Source organism: Nyctibius grandis, chromosome 6, assembly GCF_013368605.1.
Source record: "Nyctibius grandis isolate bNycGra1 chromosome 6, bNycGra1.pri, whole genome shotgun sequence".
Lineage (NCBI taxonomy): Eukaryota > Metazoa > Chordata > Aves > Nyctibiiformes > Nyctibiidae > Nyctibius > Nyctibius grandis.
This window is the reverse complement of record NC_090663.1, coordinates 52,259,104-52,270,225: the sequence shown is the minus strand read 5'-3', so window position 1 is coordinate 52,270,225 and position 11,122 is coordinate 52,259,104. Positions and strand designations below refer to the sequence as shown.

The 11,122-nt window shown below is 41.1% G+C and overlaps 1 protein-coding gene across 1 annotated transcript in view; it reads left to right on the top strand.

Annotated features, from left to right (window-relative positions):
- Nucleotides 1-452: 452 nt before the first annotated feature.
- The window catches only part of FHDC1 (FH2 domain containing 1), a 31,082-nt gene continuing 20,412 nt past the window's right edge, over nucleotides 453-11,122 (top strand). The window contains 4 exon segments of the mRNA XM_068404008.1: nucleotides 453-725; nucleotides 727-936; nucleotides 7,906-7,967; nucleotides 8,549-8,651. Coding sequence (XP_068260109.1) covers nucleotides 453-725; nucleotides 727-936; nucleotides 7,906-7,967; nucleotides 8,549-8,651 — 648 coding nt within the window.

Below are 11,122 nucleotides of genomic sequence, written 5' to 3'. Positions count from 1 at the left end.
TATTCTCCTACAAAATTGCACTGAACTGAGATTATTAGATGGATTCGGTATCTACTGTGAGTGATCTAAGAGGTATCCTTATTTTTATATATGTTCTTGAAATCTAGGTATCCAAAGCTATTTGAAATCTTGATGAGGATAAATTTTATACAGTTGCCCTGGGAAAGACTTTTAATTCACTAAATTTCCTTTCTAGATTAAAAACCTGATAGCTGTTATACCTTAATTTTAGCATCTTTTCAGTGCGAGGGACAATATCCAGTCTCTCTGATCTGAGTCTCCCTATTGTCCTTTGTTGTAGGTTGCGAAGATGGTCCAGTCCCCTCTGGTGTTGCTGCTGCTGGCAGACTAGAGTTTGAGAGCGCGTGATTACCAGTTGCTGCTACGCTCACTATTCAATGTTTCAAACCGATGCAAGGGAGTAACACTCTCCTCTTTGGAGAGGCCATAAAATGCATGTTATGAATTGTCTCTCCTTGGTCAATGATAAAGAAAATGGGGCTATTCCAGTTGCAACAGGATTAATGAACGAGGATACGAGGACAGCACCTCAACTTTCTGAGCCTGCAGCACCACTGCCCCCTCCGCCATGTCCCCTTGCAGGGGCACCCCCAGCCCCTCCGCTCCCCCTGGGGATGCCACCCCCACCACCCCCCCCTCCTCCACTGCCTGGGCCAAACATACCTGTGCCTCCACAACTGATAAATGGGCATGACAACCACAGCAAAAAAAAAACGAATGCGGAGCTTTTTCTGGAAAACTATCCCTGAAGAACAAGTCCGCGGTAAAAACAATATCTGGACGATTGCTGCAAGGCCGCAGTATCAGATTGATACAAAGACAATCGAGGAACTTTTTGGGCAGCAGGAAGAAACCAAGCCCCAGGACCCCCGAAGTCGATCTTTAAAGTCTTCCTTTAAAGAGACTAAAGAGGAGGTAAGAATTGAAGTAAAACCTCTCTTTTACATAATGCTGTAGGAATTGGTGTGAATTCTGACTTGCCTTTGTCTCTTTCTCTGTCATGTTTCATTCTTATGGCAAATTTCTCTTGATTCGAAGGAAAGGGGAACAATGGGGAGGATAAACTCTGTTCTTAGTGGCACACATTTGTTTTCAAAGAGCTAACAGTGTTTTATTATTTTAACTTGGTAAATGCTGTGATTTGATCACCTGTTAAAATAAATATAAGGAAGTGGAGGGAGCTAAAGGCATCTGTAATTACTGATGTTGGATAGCCCTTGAGTTTTCAGTGTGAAACATAGGTGTATTGTAACTTTTCTCTTCAGCTCTTCCACTGTGTCTGTTGTGCAAACAAAACGCTCTACATGCAAACATGCACCAGGCGTGAGGGAAGAGAATCCTATTGCAAGGGTTAATACTGTATATCACCTTGATGTCCTAGAGACATCAGGAAGGGAAGTACCAGTATGACAGCGAGGAAATAAAACATAATATAGTGATTAAGGGAATTTGTTATTTAATTGAGATAATTTTAAAGTTTCAACTTTATTAAACGTTTGGTTTCCTGCTAATGAAAACTTTATTTCATCTACTCTGTTTTTTCTGGACACTAAAATAACCTTCCAGGAAGGTCTGAAGTTTGTTAACGATTTCTGTTCTGGTGGTGAGAAGGTACATACCAAGCTTTCGGGTTCAGACACTCTCCAGAGAACTGATAAGTAGCTTTTCTGGTTCTTAAATCCTGATTTATAGACAACCTCTTTGTGAAGCCTGAATTGAATTGTCTCAGGTGATCTTTCTGTGAAGTAATTGGAGGGTTGAAATGCAGATTTAATCACCAGTGTGTCTACATACATGTTAGCTTGTAAACAAAATACAGAGGGCATGGGGTTAAGAGACGTAACAGTGTATCAGTTTTTAGTGAGAAAATAGGGACTCGATGGTATCTTGCAGGGTTCAGGAGATGTCAAAATAAGATCAGCAGAGACAAGGTGAGAAACCCGTGTACTTGTAGTGTGCTTGTTGCACATATACTAAAATAAGGGGTTTAAAACAGGCATGTGTGTTGCAGACATCGGGAAGGAGTAATTGGGGCCATCGTCAGAGGTAGTCATTAACCTCTGCACTGTTGTCAGGCTATGTTCATCTTCTGATCGGGATTGCAGTGACTGGACTTCCTGTACTGCACACAGATGTACACAGCTCCGGCCTGTGTGTTCCCTTAGAAGCTCCTCCTTTCAGGACTGCCGCGTGGTGAAGATCTAGTTATAGTAAAAATGATGATAAGTTTCATAAACTGAATGTGGCCCCTAGTGTACAGTAGCCGGGGCAGAGAAAACCCCAGCATGCTCCAGAACTCCTGCGTTTGCATGTACAGCTTGAAACTCGGGGCATCCTGGGGAGGTTAAGAGCAGTGTTAAAGATTAAAATTATAGGCCTGCAAAACAAGGGTTTCTTCAAGATATAGTGACTTGGAAACAAAAACCTGCACTGCCACAAGTTAATGTTTTTGTGCGTCCATCTGCAGCTGATACGGTGGTCCAGTGCACGTCTACTGCTTGATGCCTGTCCACCCTGGCTCGGGGCTCCAACAGTGCCTTTGCACGTGGCAGGCAGTGAGGCAACAGGACTTGCCTCTGAGTTACGCTACTTAAGTGACAAAACGTTCAACTCCGTTGCTAAGCTTTGCCAAGCATGCCGCAGCGGTGTGTCAGATAGTGATGAGCAATTTCTTGTGTGTTAATGGACTTTGCAGTACTAGCTGCTTAGCAAGGAGGGAAGGAGATAATCCTGAAGAGCTATGTATTATTGGAAGTGCGGAAGCGCAGATACGCAAGAGCTCACATGCTTAACGTTACTACAGGCATCGTTCAGCAAGAGGATGGAGATTTGAGGCACAGGCAATATTTGTCATTTCCGTCATCGTTGCTGTCAGCTGCTGCTCACTTACTTTAATGTATGATGGTTATCCTTAGTTCACTGTAGTAAAACCTACAGAGGTTGAAAGGAGTGGGGGCAGGCTGAGGTACACAGCATCGGTGTGACCTTGTGGAGAGTGTGTTAGCGTGGGGCTGAGGAAGCTGTAGTTCTGTTCCTGGCTGCGTCGCTGGCCTGGCAGGGGCAGGTGGACAAGACATTTTGTGTTTCTGTACCTCTATTCCTTTTGTGTAAAACACAATTGATTTTAGAAAGTGCTTTGTGGTCTAGCAGTGAAAAATGTTCTTTGGGGTTTAAATAGTGGAATTAGTCTAGTCGGTGTAGTATGTCAACAATGAATTTTCAAGATAACTTCAAGTGCGTAAATTCAAGTATCGCTTAGATCCAAACCCGAAAAAAACAGCACGTGTCCGAAGTGCTGTACAAAAGTGCGTAGCCGGAGAGTCTGCTCTTTTGGCTCAGCAGGGTTCCTCTCAGTGCAGTGGCATAGCTTCAGTGGAAGCAGTGAAGGCTCTTCAGCCAGTGTTGAGGGCACTCCCCCAGAGACTGTGGTGGAGACAGGGGGTTTATAGCTTCTCCAGAGATTGCTGTTGATTATGAAATCATGAGCAGTTTTGGAAAAAGCTCCCTTCATGTAGGAGCTTACAATACTGCGTGTCCTTTTAATTCCTCACTTGCCAATGATTTATACAGAGAATTTAGATGCCCAGCTCAGGTTATTGAATCCCAGTTCTGGAGGCTTAGCACTAAACATCATTATTATAACAGAAGTCCCTTTTGAGATTTGAGTCAAACTCCTACAGCAAATGCTTTCCTTTTTGTAAACAATCCCTCGCCAAACCCTTATGAGATTAATTAACATGTTTCCTTGACTAAAGGCTTAATTTGCCCTATGGTTTCATGTAATTTGAGCCTCTGGAAAAATAGGCGATGTAGAGTTAAGTTTACACACCAGTTTACTTTCCCCATCCTTTAATGGTGTCACAGTATGGCACAACATACACTCACCTAGGCTATAGCTAGCCTGGCAGTGGAGCAGGCAGAACGGCTTGTTGCCAGCCAAGGGAGCTGGTCTTACTTTCTGCTTCGAACTGTTCCTCTGCTCCTGTCCCTTACCTTCCCTCATCTGTGTGCTGGCTCTGGCAGACATTGGACCCTCTGTAAACAGATTTAATTAAGTAGCTCAGCAGAATGCTGAGCTTTTTGTTTCTTTTCTACTGGAGTACTTCTCTGCTATTTTAGTGAGTTCTGATGGCTTGCAAAGGGTGCAATGAATTCAAGGGGCTAGTGAGAGGAGGAGAGAGAAGGAAGATGGAAAGGGCAAACAGTATGTCTCTCTGTTTTCCCTGTGCTTGCTCTGATGCTCATTCCACCTTCTTGAGAGCTGATTCAACCTGTTAATCCAGCAGAGGACTAACACAGCAAAAAACCAATGAGATGAGTACAAGTGCCTGCCTAAGGGAGAGAGCAGGCTAGGAACGTGACAAGGGAGGACGACATGGCACGGGACAGCCCTGTAGTAAGCTGCTGGGTTCACTCTGCTGCACTGTGGAAGTGCAGCTTTCCTCAACCCCTCAGGCAGTGCTTGTGGCTTGGAGAATAGAGGCCAAAATATTAAACTCAACAGTGATGGTTAGCGTGCTGTAAAGTGAAGTGGAAGCTGAAGCAGGAAGTTGTTTATGTCCTTCCTAACCTCCAGCACCAAGCCTGTGCCACCAGGCTGTTCTGTGCTTGCTATAATTTGTAGACTGTATCCCACCATGTGAAACCCCATTGTTCTTATCCAAAGAATACATATAATGTTTTGCTTTCACTAATCTGTTATAAATCGGCTTTGTCATATTCCTTTTCCTCATTGACAGTCTCACGGCAAGAAACTCATATTGCACTTCTGCAGTCACTACAAAGTCAGTATTGATGTGGGGCTTTTTGTGTCTCCCAGAACACTCCTCTGAATCTTTCGTGTTGGTTGCAAATTTGTGTCAGAGTTCAGGAGCAGATTTCTTCTTACCATCATCACAACTTCACCATGGTACCCAAGCTAATTTTCCCCTTCCCTTAATACATCTAAGACAGTGAATATTTCAGTGGTGAATTAACATTTGTCAAACTGATGCTGTTATTATCCCACATGATCTATGCCTGATGCAGATTTCAGAAATACACTGAGTTGAATACTATGGTGATGAGAAGCAAATTCATGAGCGAATCAGGTGTCCTTGCTTCACAGGTTGCACTGTTTATGAAGGAGAGGTGGCAAGTGTGTGAGTCAGTGACACTTGCATTGGCTGGCAAAATGCAGGTGTTGAGATGGTGCAAAGTATCTGAGAGAATTGTAGTATTTCCAGAGTAGGATAAACAAAAAATTAATAGTTTTCCCTGGCAGGAGAGTTGAAGAAGATGAGAATGGAGAAAGCTCTCCTGAATTTATCTAAAGTAAATCACAAGAAACCATAAGAGTTTCTTTGGTATAGAGAATCCCAGTGAGAATAGGAAAGTCTGTTCTCAATTACAGTCCAGTGTAACTTTTTGAGCCAAGATGTCCAAGGGTATTACTGGTGGACAGCACTTTAAAATCTCTTTAGGTGGTGAACAGAGATTTGGGACATGCTGTGCTGGCACTAGTGCTGAAGGTGTGTATGAATAGAAGACAGGAGCAGACGGAGCAGAATTTATAAAAAGCTGGAGTAATGTTTAAAGGGTAAAAAGCAACAGCTTGGTAGGAAGTCACATGCAGACAGCTTTCTGCAAGGACAAAATCAAATGAAAGCTCAGTGGGGAAGAAGAGTAGACAGGAACAGATGCTAAGGCTAAGATTATGAATCTAATATGCAACTGAATGTGAGACGGAAGATACCATATTTGTGTGCAAGGAGCAGGAACTCATGTTTATGGAGTATCTGCTAGGTTTCCTTTTTTCCTCCTCACATTCCCATCTGGAAACTCCTTGAAGGTAGTTAAGTAATGACAGCTTTTTCAAACACTTTTGATAATCTTGAAGTGGACACCAAGCAGAGAGTGATGAAAAACTGAGCCATGTGTTTTGATTGTGTTGCTTGAACAAGAAATCAGAGAAAAAACAGTACAGTCATATACAGAGCAAGAAGTGTGTATAAGATCCTTGTACTTAAGAACAGCTATAACGTTTTTATGTTGTGCTGATAAGGGAAATGCAGCTGTATATGTTGCCATCTGTTGTTTTTCTTCAAGGGAAGATGGTAAAAAAATTCTCTAGTTTTGTTTGAGGTTGCACTGTAAATCTGAGTTTTGCCATGGAAACCAAAGGTTTACCCAGCTGATGGTCAGTCTTATTGTAACAGTCACGGACTGTGACTGAAAGTATGTACAGAAGCTTAACTGTGAATATGATTTTTAAAAAAAACCCAACAAACCAAAGGCCAAATCACGATGGCAAAGCTTATAGGCTTAAACTAGTACAGAGAAATTAAGAGAATTAGGAGTGACGAGAGCAATTGGAGACTGGAGCTGCAGTTTGAGAGGTCAGTGAGAGGTCCCTGCAGTAAAACATTTGAAAAAGATTAGATAGTGCAGGGGGAGAGATAGTTGAACCTGTCCTATGTTAAGGGGCTTTTCCTTAATAACCTGTTGGGGGCCTCTCAATTCCTAAGATAACAGGAGGATAAACCACAGTCTGTCCTCTTATCTTTGCATGTGCTAAAACTGAAGGGCTTCAGGCTAGCAGTCATCTAATTAAAACTAATACGCTGATATTTCCTGTGTTTTCTAGTCTTTGCTGGTTTCAGAAGAGAAGAAATTCCAACATTTCAGAAAACTTTTAAATTTGATTCACTCTCTTCAGCAGATGAAGAGGCTGTCTCCTGGGTGTGTGTTGAGGGTAGCACATTAATCATACCTATATTTTCACTGTCACCAGCTGACTGTAGGCTAATTCAATTTTGTGGTGATGCCAACATTGCATTTATATATGTATTCCTAATTTGTGCACTGTCACAGAGGTCAAGACACCTTTCCAGTTGTCAAAACCTCAAACCTCATGAGTCCAACAGCAGTCTTGAACATCTGTGTATACTGACTTGTTTTATTGTACCAGTTGGGTGGCACTGTTAAGGTGAAACAATTCTCTTGTCCTTGTAAATCTCATTACTTTTGTAGCTGTTATCACCAAAATAGCTATGGTAAAATTTTAACCTTAAGGACACGATTTGCTAAAATGGGGCAGACATCTCAGGTTTGAACTTGTATGCTGTTACAGGAAGGAAAACTAGTATAAAAAGAGTTAACATTTTTATTTAAATTTTTTTTTAAATGAATTAGGGGAAAAAAAGTTAATTTCCTTTTTTCTCTGCTTAATCTCCAGAATTGTGCATGTAAGATGATATAGCAAATCAACTTTAAAATCTAAAGTAGGGGGAGACTATTATTTTGTTATAGTTTTCTGTATGCTTCCAGATAAAGCAAACAGATTTGAGCATTATCTGTCTCAGGTTTTGATTCAAGATCGACTGACCTTTCTGTGGATCAACGTGTCTGTTAATTTGCATGAATGAAATCAGTAGTGTGTACTGACTTCTGCTTAGAAAGCACATCCTCACATTTGTTACAAAACCTCTGAAATATGTGGGTTTTGAAGTGTGGTGCTCACTAACCGTGGGGCCTCTGCATGCAATACAACATATGACTTGATAAGCAACATTTTGCAGATGCAGTGGTATGAAATAAGGAAGAAGAATGTTTTTACTTTATAATGAAATAGAACTTACCTCGATTCCTTCCTTCTATAAACGTTGCTGTGTTTTTTTTGCTTCACTTGGAAAAAGGTGTTGTGGGTGTGCTGTGTATTTCCCTGGTAGAAACTAGTTCTGTAATATATGATCTCTGTTGATAAGAAGTGACTGTGTATTCCTTTGGCCTGTGATTTGGTGGCAACTGCGAACAATTATCTGTAGCAATTTAAGAAATTATATCTGCGTTATATGCTATTTTCTTGGGTATTGGTAGATTAATCTCTCTTGCTTTCTCTCTCAGGTTTCCATTTTGGATGCAAAAAGAAGTATGAACATTGGGATATTTCTCAAACAATTCAAAAAGTAAGACTTGATTTTTCCGTGCAGCTAGTGCAAGCTACGGATGTGTGAAATTCTTTGTAGTTCTCATCAAATGTATTGTATATTGTGCTCTGTTCCTTGTGGAGTTCACAGTTCTATACAGTTTTGTCATAAGTAACTACATTTCATAATTTGTTTTCTAATATGTTTAGTTTTGAGTGCAATTATGGCTTAGCGCCAAACGTTTAGAGTTTGCTACTGTTAACCAGTTGAAGTGAGTTTTCAGGTATAGTTAAGGGAAGCCCTTATATCTCATGTAATACCGTATAAGAGCTGCTTTTCACTGTCTGTCTTTCTTTATAAAGAATTAATAGAAAGGGGTGAGGCGAGGAATTTTTGTTTTAAAAGCAAGCTGTTTCAATGCTATCTTTATTCACTGATAATGTTGGCCTTCAGTAAAGGCATCACTGAAAGGGGTGTTAGAACAATGCTGCTGTGGACACTGATACATAACCTCACTATAATAATTCCTTTGAGTAGTGCAGGCGTGGTTTTTTTTTCAATTTGTGTAACTATTCGCCCTGCAAGTGTTAGAAATATGTATGCTCAATTGTTTTTTCAAGGTCTGCTGAATCCATCATTGAAGATATTTATCATGGAAGAAGTGAGCCCTATGGTTCTGAACTGCTGCATGAATTTCTTAAATTATTACCAGAAGCAGAGGAGGTAAATAATGGTTTTACATGGAACTTTTTTTTTTTTTTTGGAGTTCTACTGCCTGGGATTCCAACATGAAGGTCTGTAAAAGAGGAATCCCAAAGCCTTCCTGAGGCCAGGGGATAGGAAGCCACTGAGTGCAAAGGTTTAATCTTCATCTGACATGTGGTATTGAGGTTGCAGTGTAGTCATTCCCTTCACATCAAGTAATTTCACTTTTAAGGTGCTTCTTAATGAAAGTAGTGATATGGTATTTTTGTTTCTCGATGTCGCTTATGATGTCCCTTTGTCCCATAAATATTTTAGCAAGACCTAGAACCCTGCTGTGTCCAGATAACTCTGCTCGGGGAGGGGGGGACAGGCGGGAAGGTGCCAGAAAACTCAGAATCAAAGTATATCCTAATGCAAACAAAATAAGTTTCACTTCCTTGGCACCTGCCTTATGCTTTCCCATTGCAGTGCCTGTGAGTTAAGTATTGGTAGCCCTATGCTGCTGTCTCTTCTCCCTTCTGGTTTGCTGCCTGCTTGGTGCACCTGGGATCTGCCTGTTCCTGGGCCCGAATCATTGGGTTCCAACAGGGCAGAAAGGCTGCTCTGCTGTGCAGCACCCGTAGAACTTGCTAACATGGTTTTAGTGCTCCAAAGGAGACATGTTAGAAGGCACAGAATTACCAGCAGCACCTTCTGCAACGTCTCTGTGCTCACCATATGACCAACATGCAAGTGCTGCTTTCTCCCCTCCCAGTCCCAACCTTCAAGTCCATTCACATGATGAAAGAGGTGAAGCTTCATTGTCTGGCCTGTGAGCCCTGCTTAATGATGCACAGTTCCTTGTCTGCTCATATATTTGCACTGAGCCATTTGTATGTACTTGAGAGAAATGTATACCACAAACTTGACAAAATTAGCATTGGTATTGCTTGACTGCTTCACATCAAAGTGACGGCTGAAACCTGGGAAATTGCTTGTTAACATCCACATACAGATCAACCTCAACTCTCATGCTTTGCTACTTCAAGGTCATGCTGTCAAAGCACTCTTGTTTCCTCTGTGCAGCAGCAAATCTCAGATCCAGTCAACAGCAAAGCAAGTTGTATTATTTTGATGTCAAATATGTAACCCTACATTGGGCTGCTTTTGCAGGGAATCTTGTAAAAACTGTGTTATATTGATTAATATATTTTTTACAGTTGGGGGAAATCAACAAGTTGAAATGTAATTAATCTGAAAAAAGGAGGTGACAGTAGTTCTGGGAGCTCAAAACTACTCCCCCTTCTCTCTTTGTTTGAATTTCAGTACATACTCCTATACTTAAACAGAATTTATCTCCTTCCTCTGAAAGAGTCAGGCAAAGGAGAACAGTGAGTACTAACTTAAAAGAAGGTGACTCCTAGTTGACTTTGTGTATGTTCAGCAAATTAGACTGAAAGAACGGTATTTTTTCTTCTTTTCCTCTTTCTGGTTTAGATCTTGGTTGTTATTTTACAGCAAGTAGAAAATCTTTCAAATAGTGTGCTTCTATGTGACGTAAATGTAATTCAGCTAGAATTGTAAGTTGTTGAATTTTATCAGAATTTTGTCTGCAAATACTCAGCTAGATGCTTTAGATACCCAGTAGGTGCTGCTATGAGTGAAAAGGTATATTTATTTCCTAGTAGATTATTTGACAACAGGCCTGCCCCTCAAGATAGTGGGTCCAGAGCACTTAAGAAGTGCTTTTAAGGAGGCGCTTGAGAAATTAATAGAAGAGGTTTTATGGTGCAGAAGAGTATTAGAAACCAAGGGGCATTAGATGTTAGATCTGTTGCTGTTCCCAAGGAAGGCTGGAAAGAGGCTTGTTCCCAGCGTGCAGGTATTTGCATGTATTTAATCAGTTCCATGCTTCAGAGATCTCATTGCTCACCATCAGGAAAAGGAAAGATCCCCTTTCCCTTTGTTATTGTCCCTGTAATTGTTTAACTTCTTGAGAGTTTTCCCCACAAGAGCTGGGCAGAGGGAGCGCAGGACAGGGAAAAGATCCTGAGTGTGAGGGACTGATGCTTCTGTTGGTATGGAAAAATGTTTCAGTGCCTTCATGTGTTCAAAGAATAAGTGGGTCCTATAACTGGTTTACTACTGTGGCTCCTAAAATTTTAGTGTAGTCAGTTAAAAAATTCTTTCTCTCTAGGAGCCTCAAAGCTTTTGTTGTTCATCTTTCTCAGCATTTTTTTTCCCTAAATGTATGTTCGTTGTTCTACTTGTCTGTCCCCTTCTTTTTTGATAGTTTGTTATCTGCCTCCTAGTCTGAATACCAGTCTCCTGGAATAGTGATTCACTGTTTGCTAAGGGGAAGCCATCAGAATGAAACAGTCCCTCTCCACATACAAATAATCCAGAATCACTAGAGATATCAGATAAAGTGGTGTTATTTCTTCAGCTGTTCCCTATTCTGTTTAATAGTCCCTAATTTCTTTCTGATCTGGTTGTCGTATCACATGAGA